The sequence below is a fragment of the Trichoderma evansii genome, assembly GCF_050947405.1.
Source record: "Trichoderma evansii strain SZMC 28006 chromosome Unknown GGI43scaffold_26, whole genome shotgun sequence".
NCBI classification, from domain to species: domain Eukaryota; kingdom Fungi; phylum Ascomycota; class Sordariomycetes; order Hypocreales; family Hypocreaceae; genus Trichoderma; species Trichoderma evansii.
Window position 1 is genome coordinate 33916 of NW_028145180.1, and position 21794 is coordinate 55709.

General features: G+C 50.1%; 8 protein-coding genes across 8 annotated transcripts; 3 read left to right on the top strand and 5 right to left on the bottom strand.

Annotated features, from left to right (window-relative positions):
- The first annotated feature begins 60 nt into the window (after positions 1-60).
- GGI43DRAFT_415726 (acyl-CoA dehydrogenase/oxidase) lies at positions 61-1926 on the top strand. The gene is made up of 2 exons (XM_083207180.1): positions 61-1692; positions 1753-1926. The coding sequence occupies exons 1-2, from the start codon at positions 485-487 to the stop codon at positions 1841-1843; spliced, it is 1299 nt and encodes a 432-aa protein (XP_083056451.1). The 5' UTR covers positions 61-484; the 3' UTR covers positions 1844-1926.
- A 29-nt stretch (positions 1927-1955) lies between these two features.
- Positions 1956-3907, bottom strand: GGI43DRAFT_430562 (TAP-like domain-containing protein; the record flags this gene model as incomplete). The annotated part of the gene is made up of 2 exons (XM_083209270.1): positions 1956-2942; positions 3026-3907. 2 exons carry the CDS (start codon positions 3905-3907, stop codon positions 1956-1958), a joined length of 1869 nt encoding a protein of 622 aa, XP_083056452.1.
- Positions 3908-5057: 1150 nt separating this feature from the next.
- Positions 5058-8387, bottom strand: GGI43DRAFT_430563 (uncharacterized protein; the record flags this gene model as incomplete). Its single annotated transcript, XM_083209271.1, has 1 exon — positions 5058-8387. One exon carries the CDS (start codon positions 8385-8387, stop codon positions 5058-5060), a length of 3330 nt encoding a protein of 1109 aa, XP_083056453.1.
- Positions 8388-9311: 924 nt separating this feature from the next.
- Positions 9312-10535, top strand: GGI43DRAFT_415729 (histidine phosphatase superfamily; the record flags this gene model as incomplete). Its single annotated transcript, XM_083207181.1, has 3 exons — positions 9312-9587; positions 9650-9862; positions 10042-10535. The coding sequence occupies exons 1-3, from the start codon at positions 9533-9535 to the stop codon at positions 10530-10532; spliced, it is 759 nt and encodes a 252-aa protein (XP_083056454.1). The 5' UTR covers positions 9312-9532.
- Positions 10269-13150, bottom strand: GGI43DRAFT_218643 (elongation factor 4). Its single transcript, XM_083200309.1, has 5 exons — positions 12598-13150; positions 11435-12534; positions 11179-11361; positions 10916-11103; positions 10269-10858 (listed from the first exon to the last, which is right to left on the bottom strand). Exons 1-5 carry the CDS (start codon positions 12946-12948, stop codon positions 10647-10649), a joined length of 2034 nt encoding a protein of 677 aa, XP_083056455.1. The 5' UTR covers positions 12949-13150; the 3' UTR covers positions 10269-10646.
- A 398-nt stretch (positions 13151-13548) lies between these two features.
- GGI43DRAFT_425516 (uncharacterized protein) lies at positions 13549-17435 on the bottom strand (the record flags this gene model as incomplete). Its single annotated transcript, XM_083208520.1, has 3 exons — positions 13549-13736; positions 13816-16291; positions 16392-17435. The coding sequence occupies 3 exons, from the start codon at positions 17433-17435 to the stop codon at positions 13549-13551; spliced, it is 3708 nt and encodes a 1235-aa protein (XP_083056456.1).
- An 863-nt stretch (positions 17436-18298) lies between these two features.
- Positions 18299-20432, top strand: GGI43DRAFT_415734 (Catenin-beta-like protein). Its single transcript, XM_083207182.1, has 3 exons — positions 18299-18512; positions 18588-18639; positions 18747-20432. The coding sequence occupies exons 1-3, from the start codon at positions 18489-18491 to the stop codon at positions 20408-20410; spliced, it is 1740 nt and encodes a 579-aa protein (XP_083056457.1). The 5' UTR covers positions 18299-18488; the 3' UTR covers positions 20411-20432.
- Positions 20433-21664, bottom strand: GGI43DRAFT_415739 (H(+)-transporting V1 sector ATPase subunit G). The gene is made up of 6 exons (XM_083207183.1): positions 21435-21664; positions 21322-21360; positions 21174-21207; positions 21091-21099; positions 20860-20960; positions 20433-20779 (listed from the first exon to the last, which is right to left on the bottom strand). Exons 1-6 carry the CDS (start codon positions 21435-21437, stop codon positions 20627-20629), a joined length of 339 nt encoding a protein of 112 aa, XP_083056458.1. The 5' UTR covers positions 21438-21664; the 3' UTR covers positions 20433-20626.
- Positions 21665-21794: the final 130 nt, after the last annotated feature.

The following is a 21794-nucleotide window of genomic DNA, read 5'->3' on the forward strand; positions in this document are numbered from 1 at the left end:
CACAAGCCGCGCTGAGCCGAAAAAAAGCATTAAAAAAAGCTGGGGGGACGGCTCTAAAGCCTGTAGTGGCCGAGGAGCCCGACAGGCCGCTGCGCTGGCCCAGCGTTTGTGAGAGCTGCAGCAGGGGAGACACCTCGGCTTAGTGGCACTTTGTAGCTTTTTTTGTTTGGTAAAAAAGGCTTGGGGGAGCCCGGCACAAAGTAGTTAGACTGGGGTTTTTGAATCCATGAATATTCTTTTTGTCGGTTTCTGACTTGTCACGCTTTCTCTCCTTTTTCTCTTTCTAATCTCAATTTACATCTTCAGATCTGTCTTTTTCTTTCTTCTCCTCATTCCCCATTGCATCTCTTCTTCTTCTCCTCCTCATTGTGCTTCTCCCCCACTGTTGTATAGCATCTGGATCTAAGATCGATCTATACCAGTGACGTACATAGCAGAGTCGCAACACCACATATATACTATCTTATCTACCATCACCGCCATCATGTCCAGCCTCAGGGCCTTTTCCAGACTCGCCCGCCCTGCGCGGTCATCACCAGCCTCATCACTCCTCCGACCCTCAGTTCTCTCATCCTCCATCTCCAGCCAAAAGCGCCTCCACTCTCAGAAACATCCCCAGGGCTTCACCCCACCCTCCCAAGAAGAGCTTGAAGAGCTCCGCGAACGCGTCCACGACTTTACCCGCCGCGAGATCCCCGAAGAGCTCGCCGCACGCACCGACAAAATAAATGCTTTCCCCGCTGAGATGTGGCCGAAGCTTGGAGAGGCTGGCTTCCTGGGCGTCACTGCTGATGAAGAGTACGGTGGTCTGGGAATGGGCTACCAGGCACACTGCATTGTGCTCGAGGAGATGTCTCGTGCCTCTGGATCCATCGCCCTGAGCTACGCTGCGCACTCCCAGCTGTGCGTCAACCAGATCTCGCTGAATGGCAATGCCGAGCAGAAGGCCAAGTATCTGCCCGGCCTCATCGCCGGTACCAGCGTCGGTGCCCTGGCCATGTCTGAGTCTGGCTCTGGATCCGACGTTGTCAGCATGAGAACCACGGCCAAGCCTGTTGATGGCGGTTACGTTCTCAACGGATCCAAGATGTGGATCACAAACGGTCCCGACGCCAACGTCATTGTCGTCTATGCCAAGACAGAGCCCGAGAAGGGATCCAAGGGCATCACCGCCTTCCTGGTCGATACCACTGCCGACGGCTTCTCCTGCGCGCGCAAGCTCGACAAGATGGGCATGCGCGGCTCCAACACCGGCGAGCTAATGTTCGAGAACGTCTTCGTGCCCACCGAGAACATCCTTGGCAAGATCAACGGCGGTGTCCGCGTGCTGATGGAGGGTCTCGATCTGGAGCGTCTGGTTCTCAGCGCTGGACCCCTGGGTCTCATGCAGGCTGCCCTGGATGTTGCCCTGCCCTACAGCCACCAGCGCAAGCAGTTTGGCCAGCCAATTGCTCACAACCAGCTGGTTCAGGGCCGTCTGGCCGACATGTACACCAAGCTGCAGGCCTCGCGCGCCTACACTTACAACACTGCCCGCCAGGTTGACGAGCAGGGTGTTATTCGCACCGAGGACTGCGCTGGAGCTATTCTGTACGCAGCTGAGAGGGCGACGGAGGTTGCGCTCGACTCTATCCAGCTGCTGGGTGGCATGGGTTACATGGAGGAGATGCCCGCTTCTCGAATCCTGAGAGAGTAAGTTTCTTTCCCGTCTATTTTGAAAATTGAGCTTGATCTAACCTTGGTGTGTTATAGTGCTAAGCTGTATGAGATTGGAGCCGGTACTTCAGAGATTAGAAGAATGGTTATTGGACGGGCGTTCAACAAGCAGTATGCCAATGCTTGATTTGAAACTGCATCTGGACATAATTAATAGAACTATATAATCAAACTAGAAAGAAATTGAAAAAAAGTTGAAATCTGTGTAAATGCTCAGCGCTGTAAGTGAAATTACCATTTTACTCCAACCCAAGGGGCACCTGTCTTGGACGAGGCTGCTTCGCATCAAACATGGCCTTCCACGCCCTTTCATCAACGTCAAACTTCTTAGTCACCTCAAACGCATTGCACTTTTCGTCCCATGGACCGCAGTCTTCCACGCACACCGTCCCCTTCTCAGGCATAACGCCCTGGAAGAGATATTCAGAGACAATCTTCCACGTGCACTTGCTTGGCGCGCTGCCCCAGGCCGTGTGGCCCAGACTATTCTGCGTCACGACGACCGACCCAGCGTGGTTCTTGGCCGCCTTTTCTGTGCCCTTGAGCGGCGTCACGGGATCTAGAAGCGTGCTGAGGAACAGCAGCGGCGCGGCTGGGCGGTCGGTATCGAGATTGTTGCTGTGCGTGGGCGAGCGAAAGGGACCGCGGAACTCCCAGTTGGGGCGAAACTGCCAGGCCGAGCACGAGAAGCGAATCGAAGCCCAGAGATAGCCCATGAGCTTCGACTGCTTGCGCTGCTCAGAGACATTCTCTTCCCACCAAGCGATGTTGCGGCCACTGACGTCCTGGCCATCGCTGCAGAGGACCGCCATACCCTGTTCCTCCTTTACTTCCGGCATGGTTGAGACGTTGGGTTTGCTGCGACAAGCATCTTCGACCTTTGGGATTTCCATATCGGCCCATTTGGATAGTCGGGCCGGGTTGCCTGTCATTCCCTCATAGAGTGCTATCGCAAGGGGTCGGAAGTGCTGAAGAGGACTGTACAAAGCGTTGGCGACGATATGACGAACATCCTCCCCTCTGAGAGCCATCAGTCCGCCCGAGGATGATTTTATGGCCATGGGATAATTGTCAAGATGGTCTACCCATTTGTAGAAACGCTCTTGAGTCGCTTTCCAATCACCGTCTAACTTGAGAAAGGGGCATCGGTTGCGACCAACGAGGTAACAGGTCTTCCAAAACTCTTCGAACAGTTTGTCTGCGTCATGAGTGTTGAAGCGCCAGCCCTGGGTTACTGGTTAGATACAGCGGTTCTCTAGAACAAAAGAAGTGGTAGAAGTGGTAAGACGCGGGTAGATGTTTTACTTACAGTGCCAGTAGCATAGTCTTTTGGATCCATAACGCCGTCGAGTACCATGCGTCCAACTCGGCCAGGGAACATGGACGCAAAGTTGTTGCCCAGGATGCTGCCGTAGGACCACCCAATGTACTGGAGCCGGGGGACTGTCGCGTTCTTGTCCTCAAACTTCCTTGTATCATTTTGCCACTTTTGCTGCCCTTTTGCTGCCTCAAGCTTCCTCAGCTCGTCAATCTTGTCCACCATCTCCACCATGTCGCGAGCTACGCTTGGGGTGTTGACGAACATCAGCGCTTCCTCGTCAGGGCCCCTCATGCGATCCTCTTCTTGGCAGCGTAAAGAGTGGAATCTCCTGAGACCCAGACCGTAGCTGATGGCTGACTTGGAGTTCAGCGGGCCATTGGCATGGTTTTCCAAGGTCCACGCTAAACGGGCAATTTCATTTGAACGGAAGCAGTTTACCGTTGGCGTTGTCCTGCCGATACCCCGGGGATCGAAGGAGACGATCTCATAGTGCCGGGTGCCTGGGATATCGACGAGCAGCTTTTGGACGTTGGCGCCCCTTTCGACAAGGTAGCTGACGCCAGAGAGTCCTGGGCCTCCCGGGTTGACGAAGACAGTGCCGCCAAAAGTCTTGTCATCGTCTGGGACGGTAGCAGGCAGCTTTATCATCGCAATGTGTGCAAGGCGATCATCACTGGCGTTGCGCCAGTCAAGGGGAACAGAGAGGCGAGCGCACTTGAAGCCATTGTAACAGTCGTGATACTCGAGATCACGGCTTGGGACAATGGAGGCCCAATCTGGTTCTTGGATTGGGTCTGTTGAGTTTGACGTGGCTGCAGCCGCAACTGCAACTGCGAGAAAGGCAGCTTGGATGATTCGAAGAAATAACATCATGTATCGCTGGCCTTTTTCCTTTTGCCTATTCCGCTCACTCACAAAATTTGGGCCAAATAGTTGCTACTTAAGGCAGAGGCAGTAGATAAGGCTCTTGAAGTAACAACTGTTGGGATTAGACAGCTTAAGTCTTTTATGCGGGAGTAAAATGTTGAATAGTCATAGTCAACACATGGGGACCTTATGTTTATATACTTGATACAATCCACAAAGTTAGATTGGACTAGTATTGTATTTCTCACCAAAATGCTCCGAGTAACTACTAACCTATCTATTACAGTTTGTCTGGCTTTCTCTAGGACCATATAAAGTAACGCTACATGTATCGTCACATAGCTGGTGCGTTCCCCAAAATGAATGCTACCTCTTATAGACATGTAACGATCTCGCACCAGGAACCGTTCATGACGCCTCATTCATCTTTGTTGAGATTTATTTAGCCGCCGAATAGACTTGGTACATGTTTAATGGTGACCGATGACACGAAAAGTTTGGCGGCTCGTTAAGTGACAGTAACGAAAATGGTGGGATGTTGGGAAAATGGATGAGAGATACATAAGGTTAAATTGTTCTATTTAGAATCACATTCTTCGGCTCCATATATGTTTCACACAACTAGTAGCACAGTTTAGAAGCTAAAGATCTTGGAAAAAGAATATAATCCTGGCAATCTGTCGCGTAGTCTTCGTTTAGCTGCTTTATACGTAATGCTGCCATCCATAAGTTTGTTTCATACATGTATAGTGCAATTTTACCTATGCGAGGAAACTCGACAGCATTACACAAGTATATAAAAGAAATCTCCATCATTTCTACATATGCGACATGTATTGCCACAATACCTTGGAATTATCTGCCAACATAAACTTAGAACCTGGTTTTGCCCTATAGCAATCCTGGATATTACTAATCCATAAGAATATGGTTCGTCGCACCCACCGAGGCACATATTCAGTAGGGGGCCCAAAGCCTCCTATCCGAGACATTATTGATTGCGTATTTGACTTACAACTGCCTTGAGGCTTCTTGATGATGCTAATTAAAAGAAATCAGGGCCATTTTGGCATATGTTACAACGCATATCCAAGTTCATCATGAGACATCATTATATGCGTGAGCCAAACTGTTATATACGTGTAGGCGCACACTAGCCCAGCACACGTCCAAATAGCCATTGCCGTTTCCACTGAAAAGAGAGAATATTTGACCAAGCTGCAACCCCTTTCTTGCTCTTTTCCTTTAAGCAATTCGCAAGATCATCCCGACTTTTCCGTGTGTATGGATGATCTTTACCAAGCACCTTCTCCTGCAGTTCAATTGTCTGTCGAAACAGTTGCTCAGCCTCCTCATATTTGCCCAGATCCTCAAAGACCAGCGCCAGACTATTCATACTTTCAAGAGTATATGGATGATCTTTACCAAGCACCTTCTCCCTTAGCTCAAGTGCCTGTCGAAACATTTGCTCAGCCTCGTCATATCTGCCCAAATCCTCAAGGACCAGCGCAAGGCTGCTCATATTGTCAAGAGTATGTGGATGATCCGCACCAAGCCTCTTTTCCCTTGTTTCAAATGCCTTTCGAAACATTTTCTCAGCCTCCTCGTATTTGCCTAGACCTTCAAAGACCAGCGCAAGGTTACTCACACTACTAAGTAGGTCTGGATGATCTTTGTCAAGCGTCTTCTCTTCGACCTCGAGCACCTCCCGATGTAATTTCTCTGCCTCATCGTATTTGCCTAATCTCCTTAGTACAAGGGCAAGGTTACTCTTATCTCTAAGTGTATCTGGATGATCTTTTCCAAAATCATTCTCATTAATCTCAAGAATCTGCCGATATATCTCCTCTAACTCCTCATATTTGCCTAGTCCCATCAGTACAACGGCAAGGTTGCTCTTGTCTCCAAGTGTATCTGGATGATCTTTGCCAAGATTATTCTCATCAATCTTAAGAATCTGCCGATGTATCTCCTCTGACTCCTTATATTTACCTAGTTTCCTTAGCATACGTGCAACACTATTCATATCAGCAAGTGTATCTGGATCGTCTTCGCCAAACATCTCTTCATTAAGCTCGAACGCCCGTCTGTAAATCTCCTCTGCTATGCGATATCGTCCCATTAGCTCATGGCCTCTGGCTAATTTGGCAAAAAGGCGAGCTTTTATTTGATCGCTCGTCAAGTCTTCTGGAAGCTCCATGACGGCCTGTGCGTGTGGCAGCAACTTTATCCATTCGTCCCTTTTCTCATGCTCTGGAAACGACATAACAGTATCAAGCCTCTGCATCGCAGACGCCACACACCCCTCCAGCTCCTCTTCCTTCTCTAGCCAGTTTCGCATCGCTAGTCGCACAAGCTGGTGCATATTAAATAAATCTCCCTCCTGGTGGGTAATAAATGCGTATGCCTTCAGGGTGCCAATTGCATCTATACCTTTCATTCTCTTGGATTTAGTTAACAAAGACCGTGGTATATCTTTCTCCGCCAAGATACTCATGAATTTAAGGTATTCTGCCGCCAATGGGTCAGAGTGTAAAACCTGGCTAAATGAGATAAGCCATGTTGTAGCCACCGGGTTCTGGATCTCCCCGTATCGATGGCGATCCTCGAAGTCTTTACTTAGTAGGCTGACCATATCCTTGGGCTCCGACTCACAAAGTTCAAGGTAGTCTGAAGTTGATATACGTTTTTTAGCCATATATGCCGATGCCTGTCTAATTGCAAGAGGCAAGTTGGCTAAAACATCGAGCAGCTTTGTCGTGGCCTTTATATTACTCGTCTGGCTCTCCTTTAGACCTTTCTGTAGTAAGCTGAGAGCTTCACCCCCGTCCATTTCTGTCACACTGAAAATGCTGTCCACTGGGACATCCAGCCTTCCCACTACCTCATGGTTGCGTGTTGTGAATAGAATGGAGCCATTTCGACTAAATGGAAGATGATCTGAGAGGGAGAGCCCAGCAGCTCCAAAGAGCAGCTCTGCATCGTCCACATTATCAATAACCAAGAGCCAGCTACCGCTGCTCTCTGCGCTCAGAGCAGCCTTGACAAGTTGTTTAACATCAGCCTTGTCTTCGTCGATTCCCTTAATTCTTAGCTGTTTGCCGATATTGCGATAGGCGTTTTCGAAACTAGTTGCGTCTACCGCCGGCACCCAGAAAATAGAGCATTCCGGATGCTCGTGTTGGAGTTGCTCGTGATGGAGTAGATAGATGGCCTCCAACGCAATCTGCGTCTTGCCAACGCCCCCGAGGCCTTCGATGGCGGCTCTTTGGCAGTCATCTTCATTCGCGTCTGGTCGAATCTTTTCCAGAAGCCTTGATAGAATAGCCTCCCTTCCAACAAAATTCTGGTTTCGCCCAAATGGAACGAGAAACAGGTTTTTCGGTGGTTCTTCATCTTCAACAAGCCACATACGACTTCTATCCGTTTGAATATATTGCTCAAGAATTGCCTTGGAAGCGGATGCCGCCGTCGCCGCCGCGAAATTCTGCCATAGCTTATTCTTGTGGCAGTCAGCATAATCACACACGCCCTTAACCACGATGCAGGGCAGTTCTTCCCATACTCCAGCCCCCTCCATCTCAAACGCAATCACGCCTTCTTTCTTAGTGATCCTATCACGGTCTTCTCCCGATTTCATCACCGTGTCGCCTGAGGCAACTGCACCAATATAGACAGCAGGCTCCTCTTTATCTCGGTCTCTCTTCACCAGGTAGTCTTCGTCGCAATCTAAATCATCACACGATGAAGTCTGGGCCTCGTCACAGACAGGATCCTTTCTTCCATGGCATTTGCTGCAGATGCAAGCCACGAAGCCGCGGTGCTTGTGAAGATAACTCGACTCAAATAGCCTGTCCTCAGCCGTGCCAGGATTCCTATACTCTTCTCGATGCTTCGCAGCCTTTCCTTGACACTTCACAGCCTTTTCTTGGAGCTCTTTAAGGAAATGAGCAGTTCTGAGCTCTTTAAGGAAATGAGCAGTTCTTTCATGAAGCTTATCCTGGCCGTTGCTTGTACGGAGTTTCGTCAAGAGGCCGCCAATGTTTTTATCATGTTTGCGTAAATTATCCTCATACGTATTCTTGCGTATAAATCCATCGGGATAGTGTCTGCCGAAATCGTATTGGATAACGGAGCTGCTGATAACCTCGTCTCCTAGGAATATCTCATCTTTGCCGCGAGGCACGCCACCACAGATTCCCGCCAGGATGACCAGTCTAAGAAACCCGTAGCTGGACCGCATGTTGGCAGCCGCGGAAGCTGCGTTGACCTTGCCCATGTGACACAGGAGGGCCAGCACGACATCATGTTTGCCAATACGACCGGTCGTATAAGTATTTAGATCGCCGGCCGCTCTTCCGTATACATCCCCATCTTTGTCCCAGAATTCGTCGAACAAGAGGGCAACCGCATCATACTCGAGCGGTAGTGCGCAAAGGATGGCGACTTCGAAGTCTTCGCGGCGAGCCGGTCGCTGTGGCATGATGGTGGCCCAATCTCATACTATTATTTGAAACTTCTAGTTACGATATGATTACCCGATGTTTAGGGCTTGTGAGACAAGACAACTAGCAAATCCCTCATGTAATGACTTCAACCAAGAGCCCCAAGCTATAAGTATATCCTACGGACGGATATCCCACGGATAAGTTAAGCAGCCGATTAAGAGGCAGCAACCCCTGCCCTTCCCATTAGGCGGCTCCTTCGAGATCAGCTGGGTTACATATTCTTTTACTTGAGTATTGTACGATTATTCATTCAAGGCAGATTTCTTGTTATGTATATGAGACTAGAATATGCCATCTATTTACTTGACTAAACTTGGATGTAGTGACCTGGAGTGGCGCTGAGTCTCTGGTAAACCATCCCAAACGCCAATACCTGATGCTTCTGTCACAGCCAGATTCGGTAAAGTATACAATCAAGATTTATAAATAGATAGCGAACATGTATTTCTGTATCCCATTTTAGTTTTGGGTACATGCCTGATGCGAGGCGCAATAATACATGTAAAGCTACGGATATGTTCTATACTAGGGCGTTGCTTATTATGGGTGTTCAAGTAATTATCCAGCGATACCACTTCGGCTTTTCTTAGTACTACTACTTATTCAAACTATCATAAAAGCTAATTAACAAAGCCTGACAGTAAACCTGAAGTTGGGAAAATGAAAAGACAGATGTAGTAGCTAATCAGTTATGCGGATGCTGCCGCTTTGAGGCCGCTAAAGCTCAGGTGCATCAAAATACATGTAGATTGGTGCCTGCACGTACCAACTACAAAGAGGCACGTTGGAGAGATGGCAGCAAATAGTACGGATGAAGTTCACAGGTACCGACCTAGTACAATTTATTTTCCGTGAGCGATGGACGGCATCAATTTTTCTGTACAAAAATGAAGACATTATATAAACCGATCGAAAAGCGAAGGTAAACCGCGTAACTGATTTAATGAGATAGCCATAAATAGATGCTGCACTGCACTAAGCAGATTAAATCTTGATTACCTGATCGGCCTTAAACCTTATATCTACTTCGCACTCACACCGTAGCGACGACTTACTCACTCACCCAAACTGACTCAACTTACATCCATCAACACCACAAACTTCAATATTCAAACCAGCCATGCCTCCCACAATCGTCCTCATCCGCCACGCCCAGGCCCTCCACAACGAAGCCAATAAGTACCCCAGTTAAAAAAAAAGCATTATATAAAACAGCATCCTCATAAAATCATCCCACAGGACCATTCGATCCCCGACCCTCGTCTCACCGACCTTGGCCTCCAGCAATGCGCCCAGCTCCGTCACAACCTCGTCGAGCGCTTCTCGTCATTCGAAGGTAAAATCGCCATTGTAGCGAGTCCGATGCTGCGGACGCTGCAGACGGCGAGTTTGGCTACGGATTGGCTGGTTGAGCGAGGAATTAAGATTGAGGCGGACGCTGATTGGCAGGGTACGTTGACTTACACCATTGTCCAATAACGCCATCTTTAAGACATCATTGCACTGTCTTACTTATATATTATCTTATTGTTTTTTCCCTATTTACAATTCACATACTCTCACATACTCTCACACACTCTCATACACCTTCAATCCCCCTCATCTCACGCATAAGCCAACAACAAACAGAAAATTCCGACCACCCTTGCGATACCGGCTCTCCCGCCTCTCACCTCGTCCTCCTCAAGGACAACCAGACCAAAATCCAATTCACCTCCCCCTCATTCGACTTCTCTGCCATCCACCCTCTGTGGCCGGATAAGACTTCTTCCCCCGCGGCCCGCAGCCTCTTCGGCTACACCTGTTCCGCCATTCTCGGCCGAGCTCGGCGCGCTCTCGAGAAGCTCCGCCAGAGGCCGGAGGATCTGATCTTTGTGTTTACGCATTCGGCGTATTTGAGGACGGCTGTTTCAAGTTGGTGGTATTTTAATGCGGATTATCGGATTTTTGAGTTTGATGATGAGGGAAAGGATGGGGCGGTGGTGCCGTTGAAGTTGGATCAGTCGACGTTGGAGGGAGGAATGGGATGGTCGTGGGCGAGGAGGGTTGAAGTGGGTTACGAGCTTCCAGATGATCCAGAAGAAGGAAATGGAAGTCAAGATGAGAAGGAGGCGAATTGACCGATGAAATTGTTCATAGAGTTGGCATTGATAGATTTGTATTCTACATGATGGGCGGTTGATTGAATATTGATTCATAGAATTTATATATACACATGATGCAAGACGCTACCTTTATTTTGACAAGAAGCTCTGGAACGCCGATTGGTCAATAATCACGTTGCCAACCGCTCTAAGTCTCTTTCTTCCCTCTTTTTGCTTCTCCAACAACTTTCTCCGTCTAGTGATATCACTGGCATGTAGCTTGGCCAGCACATCTTTTCGGAACGGCTTGATGGTTTCTCGGGCAATAACCTTGTTGCCCACAATAGCTTGAATGACGACCTCTTTACAAAGCGTTAGCAGGCAAGAAGCTATACAAATCATGGCGTGAATAAACTAACCAAACATTTGTCGATCGACGTGTTCTTTAAACTTGGTGACCCACTGTCGACCCAGGCGTTCTACCTGCGTCGAATGAACCACTCGGCAAATAGCATCCACAGGCTGTCTGTTGACAAGCAGCTGCAGCTTCACAAGCTTGCTCTGGCGCCATCCGGCATCCTCATAATCGAGAGTTGCGTAGCCCTTTCTATAGCCCACAGATTAGTATACCTAAATTCGAGTATCATGCGGCAACAGCATGTTATGGGCCAGAAAAACTTACGACACGCCCTTGAGTTTTCCAAACAAGTCATCGACAAGTTGCGAGGCAGGAACATCATAGGTCAGGATGACTTGGTCCGTGTGGAAAAACTCCAAGCTCTGCTGCTCGCCGCGGTTGCCTTCGCAAAGCTCGATGACACGGCCGAGGTATTCCTCAGGAACCGTAATTGTTGCCTTGACATAGCTATCAAACACGAACCAAAGTTAGTTAACTGGCTGCTCTATGTATTTTGATTTATTGTTTATTTTATACTCACGGTTCGAACAGTGTTGCAGATCTGATTTTATGATCGCTCATGTCGGGGAATAGAGCCGGGTTCTGCACAATTTCCTCTGACTCGTCGGCGTACACAATCTTGGTGGGCACAGTAGGCTCGGTGATGATGATGTTGCGGCCGTGCTCTTGTCTCAGACGATCCTGAAAGACAGAGCAGTGAAGACTGCCCAGGAATCCAAGACGCCATCCTGATCCAAGAGCTTCAGAAAAGTCCTTTTGCAGCGTCACGCTGCGATCGTTGAGCACAAGTTGGTTAATACTATCGGCAAGACGGTGATAGTCGCTCTGGTCGGTGGGGAATGCTGCAACGAATACCATGGGCTTCGGTTCTTCGAAACCTGGGCACGGCTCGACGGTTTCCTCCAGACCAACCGTGGTGAAAGTATCTCCCAGCTTGGCATCTTGAATCATCTTCATGCCCGGGTTAAAGTATACGTATCCGACTTGGCCCGCGCGAAGAACCGACTGTGGTGTTGCGTTGGGGTATTGAATACCGACCTGACCGACAGTGTACTTCATACCTGTACCCAATGATATAACATTGTCGCCAGCCTTTATGGATCCATCGAATAGTCGCACGAGGAGTACCACGCCCTTGAAAGTGTCGTACCAGGAATCAACCAGGAGCATCTTCAACGGCTTGTTCTCATCGCCAATAGGGTGAGGGATCCCCTCCACCACAGCCGGCAGAAGATTAGTCACACCCTTGCCTGTCTTTGCGCTCACCATAATCGCCTTCTTGGGGTCCAATTCGAAGCTCGTTTCCATCTGATCCAGAACGCGGGGAATATCTGCCGACGGCATATCAATCTTGTTTATGACCGGGACTAGGGCCAGGTCTTGCGCGAATGCGAGGTGAAAGTTGGAGACGGTCTGCGCTTGGATACCTTGACTGGCGTCGATCAGCAGTAAGGCGCCACCGCAGCTGGCGTATGAACGAGTGACCTCGGCGCGGAAATCCACGTGGCCGGGTGTATCGACGAGATGTAGCAGGTAGTCAAGACCATCGTGCTTGTATATCATGGTGCATGTTTGTGCTTTGACGGTGATGCCTCGCTCGCGCTCGACGTCGAGTTTGTCCTACAAAGAATTCCACCGTCTTAGTTATCATCCTGTTATTAGAAGAAGATACCAATAGCTTACGAGAATCTGCTTGTTTGCATCGCTCGCCGAAATCGTTCCCGTAAGCTCCAGTAGCCGATCGCTCAGCGTACTCTTCCCATGATCAATATGCGCTACAATGCAAAAGTTTCTGTATCGCTCAATCGGAATCGCCGCTATCCGCGCTTCGAGTTGTGCAGGTGTCGGTTTTGCCTGTGAGGCATACCCGCGATATCGACTCGTGGAGGAGCAAGGAACCGGCAGCCATCTATTAACGATACTGTTGCTCTTGTAGCTGCTATTAAAGCTGCTCCTCTGGCCGAGTGTCTGGCTTCGCAGCGGCGTCAGCCATTGTCGAGTCCAGGCTCGTCCAGCTCTCCCAGCCAGGCTCATCTGGGCATCGACAAAGCTTGCATTGAGCAACGACTGTGCGATGTCGCTGTGGTTTGGCGCAAAACTGCAGAGGCAGAGGGTTGGAGCGTCTCTAAGCTGTGGAGGTTAGGTGAATTTTCCACTCTGGGGCGGATTAGTTCCGCACTTGCGATGACGGCCCCTCCTTGGCAACATCAGCTAATGGCATGATACCCAGTAAGTGAAAGCTCAACTCAAAAAATACTTTATAAGTATAATTATCTTTTCTTCTTTTGCTTGTTTTATTGCAACCAAACTTCATCCATTGCCTTGTAGCTAAAGGCCGCAACCGTAGTTTATATATGTACATGGAAGCATTATCAGCTGAATCATCGTAAACAGCCCTCACTTCTCTTTGTATCAAGATCTTCGAAACGCAACATCCGTCCGTCTTATATGGGCACTGAATATCCCACGCAGCGTGCCATTACAATATATAGGTATATATATAATCGTCCAATCATCATGAACATTATTCTAAGTTCCAGATTAATTAATTCCGTCTCTTGATCGTAAGGTATCACATTGTATAAAACACAGCAACTCTTGCAACTCTTTCTCTTTCTCTTTCTCTTTCCCCTCTTATGCAAGGACCCATTCGCTTCCTCTCTTGAGGAACTTGTCTAGCAGTAGACCAAGATCGGCGAGGACAAACCGACAGATGTAGAAACCAAAGAATTCAGCCGCGTGACGTGTGCAAAGCTCCAGGCCGACTTGAGTTTTGTCTGCATGTCGCAGACCGGGGTCTTCAACTTGTCTTGCGATTTGATCTACATCTTTCATGTTAGCCATCTGACTATGTATCTCAAAAAGAGACAGAAGTGTGAGCATAATCTCGCTGAAACTTACCAATTGCCTGCGCAGCATCAAATAGACGGGCTAGCGAGCCCATATACATCGCGTTGGGGCCGATAAACTGCGCCTGGCTGACATCTCGTTTTGTCGGACGGCTTGTCGGCTTCGGCGTCATGGGAAGAGTCGCCAGTGTCGTTACCTCCTTGGTTTCCATACTGGCATTGCGGTTGCTATATGACCCGCCCAGCCCAACGCCCGACGTCTTCGGTCGAAGTCTTCGCCATGAAAACGCGGATGCCTTTCCAGATACACTGCCCGAACGTGGTACATTTGAGCTTCCCTCTCCATCCATTGAGGCATCTTTGAAGATGTGGCCGGAACCCTGAACTCCAACTTCGCTTCCAAGCTTCCGGGCTAGGGACGACTGGACCTGTTCAAGGATGCCCTCCAGGGATTGCATTTCTTCCAGCACGGCATCCGCATCGAATGTGTCCACCTTGGCTAGCTTCAGCAGCGCTGCAGTCAGAAAATCGCAGTTTGCAACTTTATCTTCAACGTTCTTAATTTTGACTCCCTTTACTCGCCAGACATCCCGCGGTACGAATAGCTTCGTGCTGACGTAGCCGCCCTTGGGGTGCACCAATGTTTGGTAGAGACACCGCATCAACCAAAACGGCCTCAGCATAAAGTCATTGGGACAAGGCTCCAAGGGCGCGGGAACTTCCATTGACACGACTGGACTCTGAGGACCGGGGGTAGCCGCCACATGGAAATTGTCGTCAAACAGGTGAAGCCCAGCACCGCCGCCAGCCTCCATATTGTCCCTGAATGAAGTGATTAAGGGCGTCGGTATTGCAGGCACAGCAGGCGCCTTGCCAAAGGGATTGCCCATGGGGGTGCCAGGAGATACATCCGAGCTATCGTCAAGATGCGACACTGACATATTTCGATTTTTCATGCTTCGTAAGCTGGAAGATGAAAAATTCTTCTTTAATCTGTGAACGGAAGGCGACGCATTGGCGGCCGCCGCATCTTCTCCATCCACCAGCCTCTTCTTGGCGCCTGGTGATCCAGGAATTTCTGCCGCATTTGGTTGTCTTGCAGGGTGTGCACTGGCTCCTCGGACCAGCGCCTCTACGAGGTCCCTGTCTACCGTGCTTGGGGATATATCTTCGTCGTCATACACCGTTCTGGTATTTGACTGAACGAGATTCGTGGTTTCAATCTTGAGCTGCTTTGGATTCTGCCTAGACATTCGGCGACTTCGCACGTTCTGGGATGGAGAAGCAGAGCCCTTTGGTGGTTCTGGTAATGTTGTAGTTGGGGGTGGTGCTGGTAATGTTGTAGTTGGAGGTGGTGCTGCTGGCTGCATCGTAGTTGAGGTTTGAGGGATGGGTGGTCTTTCAGATAGAGCAGAAAACGATCGAACACCTGAAATAAAGTCTGGCCGTGTCTCATCTTCATCCCATGCTTCCTGCTGACTGGCAGATATTGTTGCGTTAGTCGACTGCGGCTGTGTCATGGTAAAGTCTTCGATTGCAAAGTCGCGGGTTATCTCGTCTAGTAGCCTCTCTTCATCTTCTGAAGAGTCATCCTCGTAGAACCCGTCTGGTGTATATTTGTCCTCCTCTTCTTGGAACTGCTGTTGATTCTGCTGATGCGCCTTTCGTAGCATAGCTATTTCATCATATGCTTCCTGTTCAGTCTGTCTAACTTCTTCGCGTGCCTTCTCTACCCTTTGCATTACGCTTGCGACGGCATCTTCACTAGGATCTATGGTATCATAATCTTCAGGTTCCATGGGCTCATAACCGTCGTCATATGCAGCTTCGATAGCAGCGTCCAGCGCTGTGTCGAATTCGGCCTCCGTGTTACCACTGGCCGCCCTTATGTGGCGTCGGCGGTAGCCCAGCGACGATGTACGCGAATGTACAGACGAGATCGTTGAAGCACCCGATTCATCGATTGGATCCAGCCATGAATTTTGGGTTCCTTCTCCGAAATCTTGCATGTCATAAGGTAGGACGGAGTCGCTGGGTTGTCGCTGGTGCTGGTGGTGGGTTTGGTGATGGGATTCGTGGCGCTCGTGTGCCATATCGTTATACTCCTCCTCAGGCATCTTCATTGGCGACGGCGAACGAGGTGATAGAGGGGCCGGCGCGTACTGAGCCTCTTGTCGACTCTGTGCCCGGAGATCATCTGTAGAGCGGAGTCGCCGAGGAGACCGAGAGAATGAGGACTGCAGCATCCCTGGTTCCAAAGTACGCGTGGGCTGCAGTCTATCTGTTGTTGTATAGCCTGCAGATGGCTGCCACTGATTCGCAACCGGGGAACCGCTATCTCCAATAATACTTACAACTCTCGCGGTTTCAATTCTAGGAGCTTCATCCATCATTTCGTACTCTTGGTGCATGTATATGGACGCGCTGTAATCTTCGCTATCTGGTCGGGCGGGTAGAGCCTTGACAGTTTCATCTTGCCAAGGGCCCATTTGATCCAGTTCGTCGATACGGCTGGTGTATGTTTGGCGCTGGATACATAACATTAGCTCAAGTACATGGGTGGCCTTTGCCTGACTTTTCTTTCTTCATCTTCATCTTCGTCTTTCAATGCAGTGACTCAAAACCTACAATTGCTTCAAGCTTCCGCTTATCCTCATCCCCTGAAGTGCGGTCCAGCACCTGTTGTAATAAATCGCAGGCCTCGGCATACGCTTCTCGAGCGCCCTCAAAATTCTGAGCATTGTCAAGCTGTACTGCAGTGTTGGCCTTTTGCAGAGCGCGAGAAAGCATTGCCTTCTGAGAGGGGTTTTTCTGAGCGCGGGGCTTGCCCAGATCTCTACTACTTTTCCCAGAGTGATCCCTCGAATGGCCCCGAGGGGCGTATGGATCATGGCCATGTTCGTGCGGCATTCTGGCGGTTGACGATGTGGTGGTTGTGGTATTTGCGTAAGGATTGGGAGATACAGAGCGTAGCTGGCCACTTTCGTAGTGTCTCATGGACAAGCTCGACTCAGACCTCATTGGATGTGCCGGAGTGGGCGTCGCGCCGCCGTCTGAGGTGTTGAAACGGCTTCGACCCGTATAAGACGGTTTGCGAGGCGCCTGTGTAGATGGGAGAGGAGGAGGAGGAACCGATGGGGGAGAGACAGCTGCTTCAAGACTGGCACGACGAATACGTGGGTTCGATATCGAGGCCTGGCGAGAGGCATAAGGGGACGTGCGACTTGAAGCAGACGAGATGGAAGAGGTCGACCAGCGGTTGCGGGTCCGGGAGCCTTCCTGGGGCGACGCTCCGGAGCTGGCGCCCCTGTTGAGCTGCGACGACGGTGTTGACGGCCGCTTAAGACTAACTGGGGGGTGCACGGTGCCGCGATGCGTCTGATGGTTTGCGTTTGCGTGGTGAGACTGCGTATTATTAGCAGCAATGCTGGCGTTGGGCGGCGAGCCTTGCAGCGGCGGGATCAACGACGAGCTTCGCGGCAGGCGGGCGGACGAGAAGACGGAGCGCAGAATGGGCGTCTTGGGCGGGCTGGACAGCACGGCCTCAATGCCGGGAGCCTCTCGTGACGACGCCTGCGGTGGTGGTGGCGGCGGCGACGAGGGTTCTATGGGAGCAGAGCGATTTGCTCGGCTGGAGAGGATGTTATCGTCAAAGGGATGCGATTGCTGCATGCTCTGCTTAATGCTAGATTAGAGCAGGCTTCTGTGTCAGCCAATAGTCGCCTCTACCGGGCTAATCTTACTCGTACAACGTGGGTCGTGGAGATGTGCAGGCCTGGATATCGCGCTTGTGCGGCAGATAGCCATGACCACAAACAAGATCCGACTTGAATGTTTTGTTTTAGCGATTCGAGCTGGAGCCAGATCGCGGCAGAATATGAGAGAGAGAAACGCAGAGGCACTCAGATCGGCCGCATCCCACAGCAGCTGCTGCAAATCCCGTCTGCATGTGCCCAGAGCACAGAAAATCGGGGATTTGGATAGACGTTCCCTGGACGGTGGATCGTGGGGAGGCCAGGCTGGGAGTTGCTCTGCTGCGAAGCACCAGCCCAAGCTCAAGTACCGGTACCTATGCCTGGCGCTGGCGAGGGTCAGAAGCCGCCCACAGCGCCCACAGCACCTGGCATGCACCGCTGATCACAGCGCTCACCGCCGTAACCATGTGGTGCTACCGCACGATATTACCGCTGTCAGGCCCGCCGCTGCCAGGCCACAAAACCCCCCTGATGGCTGTCTGGAGTTTCTCGCTTGAGGCTAAGAGACGCCTGTCCCAGCAGCGTGTCGCTTAGTGCCAAAATCGCAGACCAATGCCGCTGCATGGAGCCCTTAAAACCGACCCCTAACCCACAGCGTCTCGTCCCCTTTTCCGACCCCTGGCCGTTGTGCTGCTCCAAATGGACGAGTGCCAGTACACTAGTACACATTTGTGCCAAAGTAGGAAATGCCAGGCTTGCAGGCATCCTAATTGGCCAATGCAGCATCGAATGTCTGGCATGGTGTTGGCTAGCCTTTTACGATTTGGTGCCCCGTTAGCGGATCAACGCCTCTGTAGAGCGTAAATCCGGAGTTGAACCTTATCGCCCCGCGAGTGCCGTAACTGAAGGACAGGGGCTGCGATAAAGGCGCCAGAGCTATTGATGATGCTATATAGAGCTTAGTGTGTACTTGGATACATAGCTGCTGCAACTCGATAAATATCACTACAGAAGCTCTTGGGTAGACACAATGGATGTTGATGATCTTTTCAAGGTATGAGAAACAATATGACTCTTGGTTTCAGCGCATTGGCACGTGTATTGTTACTAACTACCTACCTACTCTCAGGCAGCAGGCTCCATCAGCAAGCGAAAACTCGAGCAGCCCATTCGCGACCCCAGTAAGTGAGAACACGAGACATTGCATCACGATGCATTGTCAAGAATGACAGGCGATGAGCCAACATTGTAAATGGTCTGATGCTAATAAATTGGCTGCTCTTCATAGATGAGATTTACAAAGCTACCAAACTAAGCGACCGCACCGTCCACCGCCATGCTCAAGTCGAAGACGAAATAGAAGAGAATCCCGCCGATGACGATGAATTCGGTCCCGAATTGCCACCAGAAGACGACGCCGGCGATGACGAAGAGGGTCGTTTCTTCGGCGGCGGTATCTCCAAGCAAGAATCTGAGATTCTCGATTTCGTCGACAAAGCCGAAGCGGGAGGTGATTTGGGCAAGATAGACAGCACCTGGCTCAGAAGAACAGCGCTCAATCTCGAGAAGCTCATCACCAAGAATTCGGAACTACGCGCCAGATTCGAGGACGAGCCGCATAAATTCATCGATAGCGAAGCCGATCTCGATGCCGAAATCAAAAACCTCTCTCTGCTGGCTGAATCTTCGGAGCTATACGAGGAGTTTGTCAAGCTGGGAAGCGCGGGGAGCCTGGTCAGCCTGCTGACGCACGAGAACACAGACATCGCCATTGATGCCATTGAGATTATCGGAGAGCTCACAGACGACGATGTCGTTACAGAGACAGAGCAATGGGACACTTTAGTTGGCGCCTTAATTGACAGTGACCTATTCGGCCTGCTGGTCTCCAATTTGACTCGTTTCAACGAAGAGGACGAGACCGATCGGAATGGCGTTTATCATTCTCTCAGCGTATTAGAAAACCTCAGCTCCCAAAAATCCGTCACTACGCGAATGTGCGAGGAGGATGCCCTGCTAAAATGGCTGCTGCAGCGCATTCAGCGCAGCGAGTCGCCAGTGACCCAGAACAAGCAGTATGCTGCGGAGATCCTGGCTATCCTCGCTCAGACAGCGCCCGAAAACTGTGACAAACTTATCAGCCTAGACACTATCGACACTATGCTTCAGCTAGTAGCTCCTTATCGTCGGCGAGATCCAGAAAAGGGAAGCCCAGAGGAAGAATTCGTGGAGAATTTGTTCGAAAGTCTTACATGTCTGGTAGACATACCTGCTGGGAGAGCCAAGTTCCTTGAAGCTGAAGGAACCGAACTCTGTCTCATCATGATCAAGGAGAGCAAAATGGCAAAGAACCCTTCATTACGCCTGTTAGATCACGCGACAGGCGGCACCACCAGCGCCGAGATATGCCAGAGAATAGTCGAAGCAGGAGGACTAAAAACCACATTCACCCTGTTCAACAAGACGCAGGACAACCGTCTCATTGGGCCCTTGATGTCCATCTTTTCCTCAATGCTACGAGTATTGCCCGCCGAATCCGCGGAACGGATACGCTTGCTGGCCAAATTCGTCGAAAAAGACTACGAAAAGACGGCGAAGTTAGTAAAGCTACACAGAGACTATACCACGCGCATAAAAGCCGCCGAAGAGGCACATCGACAAGAATCGATAAATTCTCGCGAAACAGAGGAGGATCGTGAAGTTCAGCTGCTCTCGCGGAAGATGGACGCCGGACTATTCAACCTCCAGCTCGCCGACGTCATTCTAGCGTGGCTCATTGCCGAGGATGGAGGCGCAAACCAGAAGATTAAGCGGCTGTTGGCGGAGACGGATGATGACTTTAAATCGATACAGAAGACACTCAAAGAGCAGTTGAACGAGTTGGATACCACAGAGGAAGACAGCAAAGATATGGGCGAGATGCTGAGCACCCTCATAGATTTTCTCAACTAATTAAGCCAGCAGAGAAGCGCAAGTCATAATGAGCAAAATGTAGTTTTAAATATAAGTTAATGTGCAAACTTGATCGAGCATAGCATCAGTACCGATAGTGTACGAGCATTTCTACCATCCCTCTCTCCCAGCCGCTAGTACAGAAAGTCAATCCATATTACCCTCTACTTCAATATACACTCCCACATCGCAACAACAGCCATTTTGTAATTAAATTCACGCAGCCACGGGCTTAACCTCAAACACCGCCTGCAGCAGGTTCTTCACAACGCTATCCTGGTTCTTCTTGCCGGCCTCCTTAATCACCTCAATCTGCTTCTCGGCCTCCTTGCTGGCCTCCTGCTCGGCAGCCTCGTTGCCCTTGCTGTGCTGTAGGTCCGAATATGTTAGACCAAGAACTTGTTTGTCTTTATTACGTCTTGTTGGAAAGATGGGTTCGATATCCGTACCTCGGCTTCAAACTTCTTGAACTCGTCTTCCTTGCTGGCCTTGTAATCGGCGATTTCCTTCTTGGCTTCGTCACGGGCCTCCTTGACGCGCTTGGTTCGGACTATATTCGTCGTTCATAGGTTAGATTCTCTTTCTTGGTTCGGGCTCGTATATTCTCTTATTCCATCCAGCAAACATCGAACGTTCGAATCGAGGGAAGAGGTGCGGTGCGGTATATGGCGGTTACTCACATTCTCGAGCTATATTCACACAGAGAGAAGTCAGTCAAAGCCCAAGAGAAAAATGCAACCCTATTGGAGTGGTGCCAACGTACCCTTCTGTACAATCTTGGATGCCTCTCTCTCAGCCTACCAACATAGCATCAGCACCATGAATCATCGTCGTCCGGTAGCTCCCTTAAGTCGTATCGATTCTATCAAGAGAATAATAAAAGATCGTGCGCCGCAGTCGTGGATACATACATCGAGGAGGGTCTGGATACCCGCCGAGTTCTGGGCAGACTGGTTTCAAAACGTCAGCTTCCTGAAGCTATTCATCTCCCCCCTCCGGGCGACAGCAATGCGCGCGCGCTCACCATGATTGATTGCTGTTGTGGATTTGAAAGACTCGCTCAAATACAAAGAAAAGAGAAGAAAGTAGGAAGAAGAAAAAGGAATGGGAATCGGTTCGTGGAGTTGGAAAGGCGCAGAGTTGTGAAGTTCGCGGAATGCAGTGATGGCTCTGGTTAGCTTCCAGCTTAATGCGAAGGATATTGTAGATGGGATGCCGCCTTAGGTAATGCCGGTTGTCGTCACAGCTTTCGGCGTGGCTCGGCGTTAGAAGTGCATTCCTAAAGTACCTTTCTGTGTTATGGCTAACTATACAACCGCAATTTTATGAGGTAATATATTAGTGCATCCTGCCAACGGTACTTGGACCCTCTACAATGCTACCT